Source organism: Lingula anatina, chromosome 2 (genome assembly GCF_051362555.1).
Source record: "Lingula anatina isolate TDL-2025a chromosome 2, LinAna3.0, whole genome shotgun sequence".
In the NCBI taxonomy this organism is placed as follows: Eukaryota; Metazoa; Brachiopoda; class Lingulata; order Lingulida; family Lingulidae; genus Lingula; species Lingula anatina.
In genome coordinates this window covers 21,561,256-21,579,613 of record NC_141768.1, presented here as the reverse complement: position 1 = coordinate 21,579,613, position 18,358 = coordinate 21,561,256, and the positions used below count along the sequence as shown (strand labels likewise).

Here is an 18,358-nt window from a genome sequence, read left to right as displayed (position 1 = left end):
TGGTTGATAGCGAACAGGAAATTTCCCATTTTTACACCAGTTCATATTTTGCTTTGTACTTTATTTGAAAACGTATTGTAGGGAGTGTAGTGGAGAATATGGTACCTCTATGTACAGGGTGATATTTTGGTGATGATGTAGTTATGAGTCATTCAGACCACCAAGTCCTTCGCTGAAAATATCGACAGCTGGTACTTTTATTTGAAGGATTTTATCATTTTTAAGGTTTGGATAGGCAAAAAAAGTAAGTTCGCAGGGTAGTTGGGGCATTTTCAAACTCGTACAACATATATTTTAAAACAAATAGTACTTTTTGCGATGGGTTTTGTATGTTGCCTACACAGAGCCAGGGCAGACAAATTATATTCTATTAGTTATATATATCTGTTGAGAGTTATTATAATCCTAATTTTAAATACTTATCAAACATTTAATTGTGATCGCAGGTCAACTAGAAAAGAATGACTTTCACGAATTTATTCTAATCACACACAATTCACATGACATACATGTAGCGCATGCGTTTATCATTCTAAATAAATGTGTTTTTGAAAAGAGATATTGCATGGCCACTGTCATTAAGTTCGTCTGGCCTGGTTATTAACCGACACGCAAGCTCTCACGTCCTCATTATGACGAATAAGTAGAACAGCGAACATAGTGTACCTCAGTGTGGTGTCTGTCTACTGAAGAATGTGCCCACGTCACTTAACCAAAGTCATAAAGGGCTTGTTCGTGTAAAAGCTGAAGAACTGCATTAAGTAAGTACCAAAAATGATATTTTGTTTGATATGAAATCGGATTCCAATGTAAACACGACGTCTAATCGCCCCAGAGGTACGTCGACTAGTCTAACCAGTGAAGCTAGACTCCAGTCAAGGTGCCTTAAAAGAGTAGGATTGATGAATGCCTGATTTATGAAATAAGGGACTTGACCCTTTGAACACCACTAGAAGTTTGATCTATAGATATAAAACTGGTAAAGTTGCCCTGTCACTGGGGCCATTTGTAATGATTCTCGCGCCTTTTCAACAAAACGCCCCTTAATCTTAAATTGTGGTTAATACCATATATTTACAACGTGATAACATGATAAAATGTGCGTCACAACTGATTTACAGTATTTTTGTCTTCCATTAGACAGCCCTTAGGCATACTACCTTTTTATCACTGCAGACCTGATGACCCGATTGAGAAACTACCTCCCGAATACAAAAATAGGTCTATAGGTAAGTTTTTCTGTATTTCTCTGCCTACTTCAGGGTTTATTTTATTAGTTTTCATTGCTTTCTTTGTCAGCATTTGCTTTCATTTTTGATGAAAAGAAGGAAAAAAGCGAAGGCGGGCTGGCGTTTAACAATATTCATTATAAATGAGCTAAACAATTGATATTATTAATATAAACGTGTTCAGTTCTAGGTGGATTAAACCGAGAAGTAGACAGTAACACCCCATTCTCATAGATTAGATCGACCTACATTGGATCGACCTAACTCCCTGGGGGTTCACGCTAAATAGCTGTCAGCCGGGCGGACACGAAAGTTAATTACCCCTTAAAGCTTGTAGTAGGCGGGGACGGACACTTAAGGGGGATTATCTGACAGTAATCTAGTGAGACTCCCCGCGGTGATAGATCGATCTAAAAGTTGTGAGAACAGAGCCTAAAATTCCAGAGAAGTAATGGATGTTTTTTTCACAAAGAGTTTTAAGTATAACACAAGTCGTAACAATAGAGACCTTTCATATACAGCGTAATTTTTTATCTGGAAAGCATCTGCTATATATTTTTATCATTGTCTATTATGTTTTGAAACTTTCATGTTACTCTTCTTTGTGTTTTAAAATTTTTTACTACATTTCCATAATATATCTTGAATAGTAGGCTTGTTAAGAGGTCAAACGCTGCATTTTGTAGTACAAATGTCTAACTTGGCATAAATGTTCCTTGGGCCAAAAGAAAATTTTTTATCCAAAGAGACGCCCTCTATCGATACATTAATTAGCATAAATTATGCAAATTAGGTGCCAAAATATATAATATTTCATATTTCCATTAATATTTGGCCTAGAAACATGTATAGATTATCAAATCTGACTAAATTAGGGACAAGGAACCCATTTTTGATCATTTGGAAGCAATTGGTGGCCATTTTGTGCCTCAAATCCAAGATGGCCGCTGCCCGCCATTTTGAAAGTGGACATAATTTTGCTATTTTATGTTGAATTTTGAAGCGTTTGGTCTAACTATACTTGATATATATATCGATTCTTACTATTTTGGGGGTGCAAAAGTCATTTTTGATATTGTTATGGTGATAGTAGGTGATTTGAAGGATCAAAGAGGGTGTTTTAAGTGCCTACCAAGATATGTGTGAACGCTGCAAAACCATGGATATTAATAACCCGTATTCAAATATATCTCAATGCAATTTTTTGTTATATACCTTCGCTATTGGACTATATTATGAGCAAAAAAAAACTCATTTTTACCATTATGAAGGCCATTGTGGCCGTTTTGTCCCTCAAATCCAAGATGGCCGCCAAAAACTATTTTGAAATTGGGCATAATTCGCTATTTTGAAACTATATGTATTACATCTTTGTAAATGAGTAATACGTCGTTTTATATTATTTTCTGGTGCAGAATACATTATTTGTTTCATAAAGTTTGTGCCTCAAATCCAAGATGACCCTCATACGCCATTTTCAAATTGAGCATTATTCACCATTTTGAAACTATCACACCTTCATAAGCGTGCCATACGTCATTTTTGATTATTTCCTGGTGCAGAATGCATTTTCGGTTTCATAAAATGTAAATAGAAACTTTTATAAGCCTCCAAATAAATATAGGATTCAGTCGCCACATGGGCCTGCAGTTTATATGTATAGTAATCCAATTAGTTCAAAACTGCTTTTGCCCGAACAATAAAACAAGTGTCAGCAAACAAAATGGCTGCATGAAAGCAAAATAATACATCTTTGACCGCATGAGGATAATTGTTAGCCATTATTTTGATCAAAACCAAGTGTTGGTTGCATGCCGCTATTTTAATAATTTGGTGTAATTTATAACCTTTGAACTGTGGGCTTGTATTAGGTAAAATCGTACTATTCTGGGGGCTCAAAAGTAATTTTCCGGTGCTAATTTGGTGACAGAAGATAATAAAAAGGTACTGTAATATAAGGTTGTAAAATAAATTCCAAGATGAGTTTCGTTGAGTCTGTAACAAAAATGTGGAACCCGAACCACATGCTCAAATATATCATCTAGATTTATCTTAAGTGACCATCCACTAAAAGATACTGAATAATTTAAAGGTAAGCAATAAATATATATACATAGTGGTATTATATTATTAATCTTTTACTGGTCAATGTGAACCAAAAAGCCACATGTACATTTATGTCCCAGTCACTGGGGCTTGCATTTGCATGTTAAATATAATCCAGAAAATTTGAAGGGTGAAAAATGTGTCGTCTTATAATACTATAGAACTTGGTTAGTTGTATTGATGCGAAAATGCCCGTGAAAGACAAGCAAATGGACTTTGCTTTAAAATAGCTCCAGATCTTGTCTGCAAAATCATCCAGCAGCACAGCAAAAAAAAAAAAAAAAAAAAAAAAAAAAAAAAAAAAAAAAAACATGCATGATCAGCTCTGGTAGGCCAATAAGACAACAGCTAGTAAGAATTGAGGTTTTGTCAGTGTCCTATGAGAAACAGCCAAACAATATATTAAAATCCAGTTTCCAGAGTATCATCAATGCATGAGAACATGTCGCATCAGAGGAAAGTGGTATCTTTATACAAAAGAAGGAATCTGCAAAACCAACTAGAAAGCAGCAGCTGCGCAGGTAGGCAAGAGGGATAAAGCAAAAAAGTAGAGGAAGCAGCCTCTTTTCCTAGTTGACAGTGCCAGTGATCATTCCTAGCATGATTTGGCCAGACAAGTCATCTCACTACCAATAGTAATCCATAAGGCAACTACATACAGGTAGTTCTCATTGTTTCCAATGGACGAACAAGCACAAAACATCTACAGTATATGACAACTACAGGAAAATTCATCTTGGAATCATCTTAATACACCTTATGCCTTTGTTATTATCCTCTTCACCAGAATAACACCGGAAATTAATTACGTACTTCCAAAATAGTATCAATTGATGTATTACGATCATATATGAAAGTCCAACAGCTCAAAAAGGTAAATTATGCCATAATTTTAAAATAGTGACAGGCTGTTGGATATGAAGAACAGAATAGCTAACAGTAGTCACCATTAAGTCGAAACAGCCATGCTGGTCTCTTGCACTTAATCTATGTCTGGCAAAACCATTTTATAATTGTTATATAACATATTTTTGCACAAATTTGACTTCAAGACGTATACAAGCGAAGGTGAAGACGTAAGCCTGTATTGGTGTTGGAGCCTTGTAATATTTTCTTTTTGTATTATATCTCAGAAGAGATAAGACACGACTTCTACAACCCAAATGATAAGAAACGATGTATAACATGCTAGTGTAAGAGCAATAGCTTCAAATTGATGAGTTATGCCTTACCTGTATTTCAAAATTGTGACTGGCGGCCATCTTGGATTTGAGGATCAAAATGGCTACCAATTGTCTCCAAAGCACCAAGTATGTATTCTTTACCTTTAATTAAGCCATTTTGGTCTTTGACGCTTGTTTCAAGCTCTTTAGGATTTAATAAAACATTTTGTACTAATTAGACTACATGTACTAATTAGACTATTTGACAACTTAAGCCTACATGCATATTGATTTTGGAGGCTAAAATAGTTTGTACTCACATTTCATGAAACAGACAATGTATTCTGCACCAGAAAATAATATAAAACGAGGTATTACTCATTTACAAAGATGTAATACATATAGTTTCAAAATAGCGAATTATGCCCAATTTCAAAATAGTTTTTGGCGGCCATCTTGGATTTGAGGGACAAAACGGCCACAATGGCCTTCATAATGGTAAAAATGAGGGGTTTTTTTTGCTCATAATATAGTCCAACAGCGATGGTATATAACAAAAAATTGCATTGAGATATATTTGAATACGGGTTATTAATATCCATGGTTTTGCAGCGTTCACACATATCTTGGTAGGCACTTAAAACACCCTCTTTGTTCCTTCAAATCACCTACTATCACCATAACAATATCAAAAATGACTTTTGCACCCCCAAAATAGTAAGAATCGATATATATATCAAGTATAGTTAGACCAAACGCTTCAAAATTCAACATAAAATAGCAAAATTATGTCCACTTTCAAAATGGCGGGCGGCGGCCATCTTGGATTTGAGGCACAAAATGGCCACCAATTGCTTCCAAATGATCAAAAATGGGTTCCTTGTCCCTAATTTAGTCAGGTTTGATAATCTATACATGTTTCTAGGCCAAATATTAATGGAAATATGAAATATTATATATTTTGGCACCTAATTTGCATAATTTATGCTAATTAATGTATCGATAGAGGGCGTCTCTTTGGATAAAAAATTTTCTTTTGGCCCAAGGAACATTTATGCCAAGTTAGACATTTGTACTACAAAATGTAGCGTTTGGCCATTTTTTGGTCCTTAACAAGCCTACTAAAACAAAACAAAACAAAAAAAGAGCACAACCCCTTATTACTGCCAACAAAACTGTCACCGCCGTCGCCACCATCGCGCGGAAAAAAGTGTTCTTTAACTTAAATTGATGGTGACAGTAGAACACATTATCCCTTTAACAACCATTGGTAAGGGTAAATTAAAAAGTCATTGTGGGCCCCAGTTTAGGAGTGAAAAAACCTGGTTTTTATATAGGTGTACCACACACCGCTTCCTCTCAGGGACCGTAGCTAGGTGCGAGAAGTAGTTAGTTCTGAATCTTAATTAATTGTAGGCGTAAATTTTATATGTAGTTCATTTGATACTATGAGAAGGGGACATAAATCATATGCAACTGCAATTAATATCACCATTAAACCTGACTTTTCGTTTGTTAGGTTTATGAGTTCGACTCTAGATAAATTGTTACAAATAATTCCCTATGTCTGAGTAATCAACTGAGAGTCATTCTTGAGAGTCATTCTTGACTCTCAGTTTATTACTCATGCACGAGAGTCAAATTTGGGAAAAAAACGACAAATGCTATTTTGATATATCATTTAACAGTCAATGATTGTTTAAGCTACATGTGCTTCATTGGTCAAGGTAAGTTCGCCATTTTATATATGTAGGCAAAAGAACAATGCAATGCATGCACGTTTATTTATTCATAGGACTGATATTATACAGGCACCTTTGATTACAATTGTTTTACAGATTAAGAACAGAATGATGGGTATGCGGCTTCCGATAGTTTTCCTAATGGGGATTTACTTGTTCAGTTTAACACAAGGTAAGTATTGAGTGGCATGCAAATGGTTAATTATAACTCCTACCTGAATAATTAGACGACATTAACATGTTTTAGCAAGCTCTTGACGTAGTGTACTATCACCGCTACCAGCAAATGTATGTAGAGATGAAGAAGGTACTTAAACTTAACAAATGATACTTTTCAATTATATCGGGTAGATAAAATAAAATTCAATATGAATTCATAGGTATTATCTATATATTACGACGAAATTGATATTGATATTGTTTCTGTCAGATAAGAATATTGATTCAATAGCTTACGTACGTCACAAAAAAGTGGGTTTAAAAAATCCAAAGGTCAAAAAGTGATGTAGGACCTATAAAATTTTATATACTCTTAGAAGGTGATCTTATTTGAGACTGACACTTCCTTTAAGAGGCGATTATCAATGCTCGGGGCATCATTTCACAATAAAATCGTCGAATAAGATCATTTTGAAGAAGTTTTGTCTGAACTCAAAAGGATGATGAATAACAGTGATACATTACAAATACAGAGCTATATTTTCAAATAATAACAATTCAGGATAAGTTGCTGTGTTGCCAGAGACAAAATCTTATGCTTTTAGTCATCACTCCCACTTGTGAGACTGTGAGCACTCTAATTGTTCCTAAATCTACTAGACTTAACAGTGTCTAATCTCTTCTATGTAAAGGATCAGGATATAAAAGAGTATGCTACTACACCAACTGGTCTCAATACAGGACAGATGACTCCATAAAGTACTTCCCCGCCAACATTAATGCCTCACTATGCACACACATTATCTACGCATTTGCCAATATAAGCGACGGAGGACTGAAACCGTACGAGTGGAACGACGTCCTTACCAAACCAAATGTAGGTTAGTATTGCCGAATATTTCTCACATTGTTATTATTATGATCATGAATAATATTATATTTGATTTCATATAAAGCTGTTTAAATTTGTATGAAACAGTTAAGTTATCCTTGACACAGACGTGCGCGCGCGCACACACACACACACACACACACACACTCAAACGTTGGCTAATTTTATCGGTTAAAAACTGTTTTGTTAGTTTACAAAGCTAGAATTAGATGGGATATCGCAGTTGTATCTAATTAAAATTTTTGACTTACAACTTTGATTTTTTTTAACCGTACATTTGTATAGTAAAGCTTTGTGTATTATCTTCGATATTCAATCTCTCTAGGTATGTATGCGAAAGTCAATAACTTAAAGGCGAACAACCCCGACTTGAAAGTACTCCTGGCTGTAGGTGGCTGGAAAATGGGAACAGCCCCGTTTATTGCTGTGTCATCTACGAGGGAAAAAAGGGAGAAGTTTATCACGAGGACGGCACAGTTTCTACGGCAACACGACTTTGACGGACTGGACTACGACTGGGAGTTTCCTGACGCAGATAGCAAGTCTAAATTCACAGATCTTCTTAAGGTGATAGTTTCTGAATATTTACATGAAGGCGTTAATTTTTCTATACATTTTATTCAATGGTTACACTTGAATAATCAAGTAATGTTATCTGTGGCACTAAAACGTTAAGACATAGTTAACGTTTCCGTTTTCTTTCTATTTTCAAATCTATTAGTCTCTATCTCCTTTAAGGTAACTCGTCAATATTATTGATATCACAAAACGAGCGCATTTATGAGCGTGGGGTTCTATAATTTAAGGTACGAGAGTGGTGTATTCTGGTCATCCGGTGATGCAGCCCTTTTTCAGTCTAAATTTTAGCCACGTGTGAACAGATCCATTTGCAAGTTAAAATTAAAGTTGAAACATAGAGATTCGGTCAAATTACCGAAAAAAAAGTTTGGGGATTAAGAGATATAAAAGCATATAAAGGGGAGGCATACTAAAAAAGAACGAAATGTTAGCCTTATCAATGGAAATTTGAAAACGTCGAAAGAATGAAATAAGAGTGAGACCATGACAAGCGGCCCTTGCCACTCCGTAGTGCACCTTTTCAGTCTTGTTAGATACCTTTGCTGTCTTCATGTACCTAAGACCTCTCAAACAGTATAATATTTCTAATAAAGAAAAACTTTCATTTTTTATTTATTTAGGAAACCAACGAAAACTTCGAATCTGAGGCCGCTGCCGCTGGTAAAAAGAAATTGATACTCTCAGCAGCAGTTGCAACAGGGAAATGGGCAGTAGAGCAGGGGTATCAAGTCGAGGAAGTCTCCAGGTATGTGTATTTGGGTACCCTTGGTAGATACCATAAGTGTGCCATAAGTCGTTTGACGATATACAGAATCTGCCGAGAGTATCCGATTGCAGGTTTGAAGCATGTAGGCCTCATAAACTGTTGTACAAGGTAAAGTGTCACAGGTCCAAACTCTTAAAACGAAACTTCATCTTTACAGGGACAATAAAAGTCTCATCATTTCACGAAATTGTGACGTTATCTGTTTTAAACGTTTGATGAACATTTTAAAGGAACGTGGATTTCATCAATCTTATGGCATACGATTTCCATGAACTTGGACCTGCTCAAGGAAAACGCCTGATGCAGAACGCGGCGCTCTTTTCTGGCGAGGAAGACAATGATGTAATGGCAACGCACAATGTCGTAAGTGAAGACAAAAAGATAAATGTACTAAACTATTAAAATTAAATATTTTAGTAGAATAATTCTTTTTTTAAACTGCAAGCTTGTTAAATGAGGTGCTTTAGTAGAATAATTCTTCTTAATCTGATGGCCAGGCACTTTTTATGATATGAAAATGTGATTGAATAAAAGTTTAAGGTGAGATTATTTCAAATTTATTAATGTACTATGACAGGGCGTTTCAAAACAAATGTATTTGGGCTGGTGAAATGACTCTTGAAAGCGAAAAATACGATCTTTTTTTCAGGACTACGCCATAAAGATGTGGATTAAGAAAGGAGCACAGCGAGAAAAACTGGTTCTGGGCTTGGGCGCGTATGGTAGAAATTTCAAAACCCTAAATGGTAATACCACTCCAGGAGCGCAGGCTCTCGACTATGGCCCTGCGGGAAGGTATACCGGTGAACCCCGCATGTACCCATATTATGAGGTAGGTTGAGTTTTTTCCTTAATAAATTTGTTTATTTTTAGCTACAGATGTATTAACATACTGTATACCTCGCATTTTCCAAATTTTACTGTGACAAACCGTACACAATGTGAGCGCGTGTTGAAACGTAATTTCTGTATCATATCGTTTTATGTTTGCATTGGGTAACGCTGTCAACTGCAAAGCTATGGGTTGCTTTTCGCTTTTGTTGGCAATATCATGGGACAATTTTTATGTAAAATTTCAATTTGCAACTGACATGCACGTTCCTATTATTCTTCAGATTTGCGAGAACCTGAAAGATCCAGCTTGGGAGGAACAATGGGATGATGAGCGAAAAGTACCATATGCTTTCAACAGACAGGAGAACCTGTGGGTGGGATATGACAATCCTAGGAGCATCAGGGAAAAGGTATACCATTTAAAGACAAATACAACAGCTTTATTCCATCAGTAGTGGAAGCAACATTCCAATTGCACGAATATTGTATTACTTTTGCACGAATATTGTATTACCACTGTTTTGCACTAGTCTTGCTCTTGATTCTGCTGTTTACGAGTTTGGTATCGGTTTTTCACTTATAGCGGTGAATTAGCTACCATTGGATGGTATCATTTTTTAGTATACAGAGGTTTATAGCGTACAAAGTTGTTTAACTGGTGGTATCCTTACGAGCATTATATTTACGTCGCAACCATTTTAGGTTGACTATGCCGTCAATGAAAGCCTTGCGGGTATAATGATCTGGCCTTTAGATATGGATGACTTCAATAACAAATGTGGAACGGGAATTTATCCATTGCTAAGTGCAGCCAACGAGAGACTGGCTGTGTATGAGAAATCCACTACTACTACTGGCTTGACTCCCACAACAACTCGTGGTAAGTACATTCAACAGAATATTTCGCAACCGATGTTTATGTTTATTCTAAAGGAATTGTTAAGACCAATATCTAGGTAAATAATTATAATTTACCAAAATAATGTTCTTTAGACGAAAAACCAAAAAAAAAAAAAAAATTATCAGTATGCCAATTTCCTTTTAAAAAAACATATCCGTTTTTTTAAACCTTTTTCCTTTGACACGCATGCATAGACAAAAATACATAAACATTTCAGTAGCGCATTCTTTTTTCTTTTAACTGTGTGTGTGTGATATTTGTCTTTCAATGTATCTTTTTTCTCTGTACAGATCGGTGCAATTTCATAAGATGCGTGAGTGCAGCCGAGCAATACTTTTCTTCCCTAAAACAGTATTCCATTCTTTGTTGTGGATTATTATTCACAATTCTGCTACGGACGTAACACTTCTGCTTCTACATATGCACTGGGCACAGTGGAAAGGCTTTGGTCAAAAACATGGAATGAACTGTAGAACAACCAAGGAACTAAATCCAGCTAGGATGTTATATGAGTGTGCTGCTTGGACTTCTTGGAAAACGTGACTCAAAAGCTTATGTTATGATAAAGGCTACTGGTGTTTAACACGGTCTTCCCATAGATTGCTTAATCTAGTCAAGAATGATAACAATTTTTCAGATTTATACATTCACGTTGTAAAGATGAAAAAAGGTGACATGATATTTTACATTGTCTGAAGTGAGCAAATATCGCAAAAATGTGAAAAGTATAAATTTTCTTTTATATTCTTTTGTATAATGCCTATTTTTATTAATATTTTTTGAGTCAATAAAAATAGTTATTTATTTTATGTCAGCTTGATTTCTGAATTCTTCTGAACCATTAATGTTAAAACAATGTTTAAATGGCTTTTGATACAGCCTAAGGACATTTATAAATTATATTAAGAAAGAAAATCCAGTGGAAGCTTTTAAGAAAAGGCACTTATATTAGTTGAGTGCTAAAAGCCACTGTCAAAAAAAAAACAAACTTACAGTGGGGTGGTGTACATATGGCCTTAAAGTCGGATAAAGGCCCTAAATGATATGTCACACTTTTTCATGGTATATGGAATTGCGGCCAGGGTCACTTTTCTGATAGACAACGTTGCTGGCATTACTGTGAACCTGACCACAACCACAACTGTAATCAAAATTGCAGTTTTACTGTGCATCCACCAGTGATAACGTTTCGGTGCAATTAAGTCATTGATGTTCAAGTTTATTGGCTTACAGAATTATTACTCTAAACTAAGACAGAATCCCTGCAGTTGATCAAGTTGCTAAACGAATTGCTCGTAATCAGTTCCTCACTGAAACGGTATCGCAGGAAGATTGATCTCTCCGTTGAAACAAATAAAGACAAAAAAGTACAGACTATGGTTGTGACGGTAAGAGTACATACTGTAGAAAAATTGTAAATAAACGTTTCAGTTCATTTTTGGTGAACTTCACGATATCAATTGTTAAACTAAATATGACCAACTCATTGTCAATTTGCATAGTATAGGCCTCTTTATTATCATTTTTGTGCTGCACTTTCACCGTCGCTGTCAGAAAAGTACACAAACGTTATAACGTCGCCGAGATGTGGATATAGCGTTGTAGTAATGTTACGTTCCTTAATGTCATTTTGGATTTGGCGGCCATATTTTTAATTTTTAGACTTGTCCAATCCAGATTTGATTTGAATTTCATTGACCATGTCATGCTTGTTGATAAAAAAATGCACAATTTAGGCCTATCACCAAATTGCTAAGTACATGTAGAACAGTGTACCTCGATCTAGTGCCTGTGTTTTGAAGTCGAATATAGTTTAACCAGTGAAGCTAGAATTCAGCGCAGGTGTCTCAAGGAGCTGAATCCATGAATTAAAATTGTTTTCTCTCTCTTAAAAGGCCTGATTTACGAAATAAAGGACTTGAGTCTCTGAACACCACTAGCTGTTTGATCTATAGATATAAAACTGGGTTAAGTTGCCTTGTCTTTGAGGTCATTAGTATAATTCTAGCATCTTTCAAATAAAACGCCCCTTAATCTTGGATTCTGGTTAATATTATATACTGTACTTACAATCTGATGAAATGATAAAATGTGCGTCACAACTGATAAACAGTATTTTCCTCACCCATTAGACAACCTTTAGTCATATTACTTCATGCATAGCACCTTTTAATCACTGCAGACCTGATGACCAATCGAGTAACAACCTCCCAAATACAAATATTAAGTTATACTGAGGTGAGTTTTTTCTGTATTTCTCTTCCTACTTCAGGGTTTATTTTATTAGTTTTCATTACTTTCTTTGTCAGCTTTTATTTTTCATGAAAAGAGGGATTAAGTGTGAGCAGGTTAACAAAATTAACAATTTTTGCAATATTCATTATGAAAGAGCTAAACAATTGGTATTATTAATATACACGTGTTCAGTTCAAGGTGGATTAAACAGAGCAGTACACAGTAAAATTGAAGAGAAGTAATGGAGTTTTTTTTTTCATAGGGGAGTTTTAGGTATAACAAAAATTGTAACAATAGAGACCACTCATACACAACTTAATTTTTTTCTACAAGCATCTGCTTTATGTTTTTATCAGTACACCAGTTTTGTTTCTTTCATGTAATTCTCTTTAGAAGTATTAGGTTTATGAAATGATTTTTTTAAAAAACGCCCATTAACATTTCTACGTGGTGTGAAATTTTATTTTTCGTAATATGTTACCAGAAGTTTGATTTTGAATCATATTCTTCATGTGTAAGTATTCAACTAGGGTCATATTTTTTGCTCTCAGTTGATTACTTACACATAAGAGTCATTATTGAAAAAACGTCACATGCTATTTCGATATATCATACAATAATAAATTATTATTTAAAGCTACATGTGGTGAAGGCAGGTACGCTTTTTTTATCTATATTGGCTTGTATTATATTTAGGTGCCTAATCACCCGTATCAATCACGTTACAATTCTCTTACAGTAATAGAAAAGAATTATGGATATGCGGCATCTGACAGTTCTCCTAATGGGGATTTATGTTTTCAGTTTGACACAAGGTAAGTATGGGTGACATGCATGGTTACGTATGGCCATTATCCATAACGATATGATATTTTCGCAAGCCGTTGACGTGGCCTCATTCCCATAAACACCATCGGTCTACGTGGATAGACCCAGCTCTGTAGGGATTTTCGCTGAGTGCAATGAGCTTAACTGTTAACACGCCTCTCCTGGCGTTCAGTACATGAATACAGAAAAGCTGGTGATTTTTCGAATAAGTTTGAAACAAGAGGGGGTCTGTGATTCAGTTAAGCTGTTTGCACTTATCAAAGTCCCCGTAGAGTTGGGTCGATATACGGAGACCGTTGCCTATGGGAATGGGGCGCAGTCTACTATCACTGCTACCAACTAAAGCATCTGCAGATAAAGGAGGTACAAAAACTTTACAAATGATATATTTCAGTTTTATCGGGTAGATAAAAATATGAATTTCATAGGTATTATATCTTTCATATTACCAAAAACTTAATGTATGAATTAATGTATGCTTTGAAGACATGTTACTGAGTTGCTTCCAAACACACAAACACAAGCACACACACTGACATTTATTTACGCTTTTCTTCGTCACTCGTCTTGCGAGATTGTAAGCACTCTCATTGTTCCTCAGTCTGCTAGACTTAACAGTACAAAATGTCTTATTTCTGCTATATTAAGGTTCAGGGTACAAAAGGGTATGCTACTACACCAACTGGTCTCAATACAGGACAGATGACTCCATAAAGTTCTTCCCCGCCAACATTAATGCCTCTCTATGTACCCACATAATCTATGCGTTTGCCAATATAAGCGCTGGAGGACTGAAACCGGACCAATGGAACGATGTGCTTGCCAAACCAAATATAGGTCAGTTTTGCCGAACATTCCACACATTGTTATTATTATGATCATGGGAAGAGTATACATATATTATTAAGTCTCAATTTGTATGAAGCGATTTAGTGATCCTTGGCAGCTAATATAGATATGCCAAAAATACCGAAATCAGTCACCCAAATTAAAGCCTGTCTGATTCTGTTGCTATAAACTATTAGATTGGTTTTAGCACCTGTATTCCAATTTTTGACTCACAAAGTAAATTTTCAACCGTAAAGTTATACATTTATGCCTTGAATAAAATTTCCCGATCTTCGTCAGCTCACCATCTTCGTTATTCCATCCTTTAAGGTATGTATGCGAAAGTCAATAATTTAAAGGTGAACAACCCCGACCTGAAAGTACTCCTGGCTGTAGGTGGCTGGGAAATGGGAACAGCTCCGTTTATTGCTGTGTCAACTACCAGGGAAAAAAGGCAGAACTTTATTTCGGGGACAGTGCAATTTCTACGGCAACACGACTTTGACGGACTGGACTACGACTGGGAGTTTCCTGACGCAGATAGCAAGTCTAATTTCACAGCTCTTCTTAAGGTGCTGAATGCCTGAATACGTTAATTTTTCATTTACCTTACTTTAAAGTGACCACACTAACGAAATCGATTAATGATATATGTGGCTCATAGATTTGAAGAGGAATTAAATACTTAAAGGTATATAATATGATTTAGACCTTTACAAAGCAATAAATAAATGTCAATAAAATATAAAAAATAGAATAAAAAGATGAATAAGTAAAAGGTTAGTACATAATGTCACGATTTAAAGACCCATTTCGAACTCCGTCTTGAGTGAAATTCACCAACCTCTCCATTACGAGAGTACCTCGAAAACAATGCAATTGATGTCACAAGACGAACACATTGATAAAGTGGGGTTGTGTAATCTAGGGTACGATAGTGGTCTCTTTGTTCACTAGAAGTCTGGTAACGCAGTCCTTTTTCAATTTAAATGATAGTCACGTCTGAACAAAACCATTTTTAAGTGAAAATAGGAGTAAGAACATAAAGAATAGGTCAAATTACCGAAAAGACAGTTTAGAGTTTAAGAGATCGAAAGTGCGGTTTGAGAGATCTTACATTTAGTTAAGACCTCTCAAACTATACATGGCATTTTTGATAAAGAAAACCTCTCATTTTAGGAGACCAATGAAAAGTTCGAATCTGAGGCCGCTGCCACCGGTAAAAAGAAATTGATACTCTCAGCAGCAGTTGCCACGGGGAAATGGGCACTGGAGCAGGGGGGATATGAAGTAGAGGAAGTCTCCAGGTTTGAGCATTCGGAAAATCTTGGCAGATCCCGTAAGTCGTTTAACGAGTCACGGAATCTGCCGAGACTATCCGAACGCAGTGAACAAGTAGGCCTATGATAAAAATACCCCTCTGATATCACAGGGCATCTGAAATACATGTAGTTGTCACAGATTGAAACAGTTCATAAACGCACACAAAGTTGTACAATCAAGCTATGGAAGGACACAAAGAGTCAAAGACTGATTCCACTGCACATGAAATCCCTGGGCTGAGTCCCTACCTGAGACCATTTTATCAGCCAGAAGAGTTTGGACAAAAGGGAAATTGAAACCAAAGTGGCAACTAAGAACACACCCAAAGCCTCTGTCGCCATGGCTTCACCAAAACGTCAGCAGAAGTTCGAGATTAATTATAGTGGCATCTGTGAGTGAAAAGCAACCAAAGAAGAAACGGCCAGTACCTGAAAACAACTTGGCACCATCTGTACCTCAGAATGAAACATATACTTAAAGTCATGAAGAAAAATCAAAAGCCTTTGAAAAGTCAATGCATAATAAACCACTAACTGTACAATTTTGCGTGCGTTTATGAACTTTTCAATCTGTGACAAAGTATACCAAATTGAAGTATATGAACGGGAAGGCATAGCGTTCTAAATGACTGGTCAATCATTTTGAACTAAATAATTCGATCAAAAAATAGAATAAAACATCCAATCGAAGAGCAGGGACCGGTCCAATAATTATTTCTGAGTAGAAGAAAATTGATCTTTTCCTAAGGAAAATTAATTTTGGTGGGTTAATCCATTATAGAGTTCCTTTAACTGTCACCAGTTGAAACTCTTATAGGTCAAAAATTTATCCTGACACGGACAATTAAAGCCTCATCATTTCACGAAATTGTGATATTATCCTTTATAAATGTCTGATGCACTTTTTTGAAAGGAGTGTGGATTTCATCAACCTTTTGACATACGATTTCCATGAACTTGGACCTGCTCAGGAAAAACGCCTGGTGCCGAACGCGGCGCTCTTTTCAGGCGATGGAGAAAATGATGCAATGGCACCGCAAAATGTCGTAAGTGAAGGCTTTAAGATAAATGGACTATACTTAAAAAATCAAGTAAAATTATTCTTCTTAAACTGGAGGTCAGGCATATGAAAAAGATGGTTAAAAAAGCGCTTTAAATAATATTTCACTTTGGGATATTTCAATTTTATTAATACATGTTGACGGGTTGTTTCAAAACATTTGTGTATCTGGGTTTGGAACATGGTGAAATGACTCAAGCGAAAAGTACGATCTTTTTGCAGGACTACGCAGTAAAAATGTGGATTGAGAAAGGAGCACTGCCAAATAAACTGGTTCTGGGGTTGGGCGCGTATGGAAGAAACTTCAAAACCCTAAATGGTAATACAACTCCGGCAGCGCAGGCTCTTGACAATGGACCTGCCGGAAGGTACATCAATGAAAGCGGCATGTACCCATATTTTGAGGTCGGTGATTTTTTTTAACAAAGTTGTTTATTTTTGGTTTTGAAGTGTATACCTCGTATTTTCTACAATGGTGATAAACCGTGTGCAGTGTGTGCGTGTTGAAGCATAATTTCTGTATCATACCATTTTATGTTTGCATTAGGTAACGCTGTCAACTGCAAATCTACGGATTGGTTTTCGTTTTTGTTGGCAGTGCCATGGGATATTTTTATGTCGCATTTCATTTGCAACTGACATTTTCTCGTTATTCTTCAGATTTGCGAGAACCTAAAAGACCCAGCATGGGAGGAACAGTGGGATGACAAGCGAAGAGTACCATATGCTTTCAACAGACAGGAGAACCTATGGGTGGGGTATGACAATCCTACCAGCATCAAGGAAAAGGTATATTATTTTAAGACTACTACAATAGCTTCAATTCATCAGTGGCTGAAGCAGCATTTCATACAGATCCTGTTGTACCAATTTTGTATCATTTTCTACCATGGCACTGTATTACACCCAGAGTGTTGATTCTCATTTTGCTGTTTTTGAGTTTGGATACGGCGTTTCACTTCTGGTGAACTACCATTGGATGACATCAATTTTTTCTTACTCGGGAGTTTCATAAATTAAATAAATCTGGTGACATTATATGTACTGCGCACCCGTTTTAGGTAGACTACGCCGTCAGTAAAAGCCTGGCGGGTATAATGATCTGGTCTTTGGACATGGATGACTTCAAGAACAAATGTGGAAAGGGAAGTTATCCCTTGCTTAGAGCAGCCAACGAGAGACTGGCTGTGTATGAGAATTCCGCCACTACCGCCATGAATCCCACAACGACTCTTGGTAAGTACAATCAATGGAATATTTCGAAACCGATGTTTAGGTTAGGTCTAAAGGAATTCTTGGAACCATTTTCAAGACAAGCAATAGTAATTTACCAAGAGAATGCCCCTCTGACGAAATTTTTTTTTTAAAGATATTCCTTCTAAAAACCATTTCTGTTTCCTTTCCTTTCTCTTCTTTTTCTTTTTTTATTGCTGTTACTTTTTAATTTTTTTTTAACATATTCCATTCACACATTTCAGTTCTTTGTTGTGGATTGTTATTCACAATTCTGCTACGGGTATAACTCTTCTGCTCGTACAGGTACTAGGCAAAATGGAAAGACTTTGGCCTTGTCATAAACAGGGAAAGAACTGTACAACGACCGTGGCACTAAACCCAGCTAAGATATTACATGTATTTGAGTGGGCAGCTTATGTTTCCATTAAACCTATTGATGTTCCACACGGTATTCACATAGATTGCTAAATCTAACCAA

General features: G+C 36.1%; 1 protein-coding gene across 1 annotated transcript; it reads left to right on the top strand.

Annotated features, from left to right (window-relative positions):
- Positions 1 to 540: 540 nt before the first annotated feature.
- Positions 541 to 18,290, top strand: LOC106156023 (putative chitinase 10). The gene is made up of 20 exons (XM_087003124.1): positions 541 to 761; positions 1,141 to 1,229; positions 6,337 to 6,412; positions 7,092 to 7,280; positions 7,617 to 7,858; positions 8,491 to 8,615; positions 8,867 to 8,999; positions 9,286 to 9,468; positions 9,752 to 9,880; positions 10,173 to 10,350; positions 12,554 to 12,609; positions 13,352 to 13,421; positions 14,083 to 14,271; positions 14,593 to 14,834; positions 15,442 to 15,569; positions 16,498 to 16,630; positions 16,867 to 17,049; positions 17,305 to 17,433; positions 17,706 to 17,880; positions 18,123 to 18,290. The coding sequence occupies exons 3-20, from the start codon at positions 6,349 to 6,351 to the stop codon at positions 18,164 to 18,166; spliced, it is 2,592 nt and encodes an 863-aa protein (XP_086859250.1). The 5' UTR covers positions 541 to 761; positions 1,141 to 1,229; positions 6,337 to 6,348; the 3' UTR covers positions 18,167 to 18,290.
- Positions 18,291 to 18,358: the final 68 nt, after the last annotated feature.

What these genes read in the sequence shown, in the direction of transcription:
- LOC106156023 (XM_087003124.1), top strand. Translation starts at nt 6,349, where the DNA reads ATGATGGGTATGCGGCTTCCGATAGTTTTCCTAATGGGGATTTACTTG. An exon ending in GACTCCCACAACAACTCGTG is followed by an intron (nt 10,351 to 12,553) that starts GTAAGTACATTC and finishes TAATCACTGCAG; the next exon opens with ACCTGATGACCAATCGAGTA. An exon ending in TGTTTTCAGTTTGACACAAG is followed by an intron (nt 13,422 to 14,082) that starts GTAAGTATGGGT and finishes TGCTATATTAAG; the next exon opens with GTTCAGGGTACAAAAGGGTA.